Below are 810 nucleotides of genomic sequence, written 5' to 3'. Positions count from 1 at the left end.
CTTGATGCAGCCCAGGATCTGGTTGCCCCAGGCACTCACCCGGCACTGGTAGAGCTCCTGCAGCTGGGTGTTGATCCACTCCTCCAGGTCCAGCCAGCGCTGCAGCTCCTTGCGGTTGTACTTGATGGTTAACTTGCCCAGTTTCCTGTGAGATGATTCCTCTTCAGGCTTCTCTGGGGTCTGGAAAGTCACCCTGGGCAGGGTGCTGGAGTTGCTGGCCATGCTCAGCGCTTCCTTTTCCAGCCTCTGGAATTCTCCTTCCCTCTTCTTCCCCGTCTCCTTTAACCAGTGCCTCTCTGCAATTCGTTGCTCAGGCTGCTCACCAACACCACAGGCTGGCAGCAGTGATGATCCCAGGGGGAGAGGCTGAGGAGAGGCAGCAGCAGAGCTCTACAGACAGTTACAGCAGCAGATCCTTGGCTTTCACCATCAGCTGTGCCAGCAGGAGCAGGCAGAGGACTTGTTGTAATAACATCTGTTGTTAAAAGAAGCCAAGTGAACCAGGGAATTGATGAACCAGGTTTGTTAATATTTAATGCAAGTCAGCTCCAAGAGGTGGGGAGGGAGGAGGTTTTAAATGACTGTTTTCCTACAGGCATAACTTACGTGCATGTGCAATTCCAGAGGGCTGATCTACATTATCTGCATAATGCATTGAATCCTGCTCTAGTCGAGCTCCATGAGCCTCTGTAAACTATTTTGCCTGCAGCTACAGGGTGTAGCTCCCATTGAATATTAGTTCAGTGACACTGCAAGACAAACTTGGGCTCAGCAGTCCCATTTTGCAAAAGAAAACAGCCTCAAGTTACA

The 810-nt window shown here is 51.1% G+C and overlaps 1 protein-coding gene across 1 annotated transcript; it reads right to left on the bottom strand.

The window, feature by feature from the left end:
- Positions 1-39: 39 nt before the first annotated feature.
- PPP1R14D (protein phosphatase 1, regulatory (inhibitor) subunit 14D) lies at positions 40-222 on the bottom strand (the record flags this gene model as incomplete). The annotated part of the gene is made up of 1 exon (XM_008948007.1): positions 40-222. A coding segment is annotated over exon 1 (183 nt), but the record flags the coding sequence as incomplete, so codon positions are not given.
- Between the last annotated feature and the right edge of the window lie 588 nt (positions 223-810).

The sequence above is a fragment of the Merops nubicus genome, unplaced genomic scaffold (assembly GCF_000691845.1).
Source record: "Merops nubicus isolate BGI_N331 unplaced genomic scaffold, ASM69184v1 scaffold1989, whole genome shotgun sequence".
In the NCBI taxonomy this organism is placed as follows: Eukaryota; Metazoa; Chordata; class Aves; order Coraciiformes; family Meropidae; genus Merops; species Merops nubicus.
Note: the sequence above shows the minus strand (reverse complement) of the source record. Positions and strands in the feature narration are given on the sequence as shown.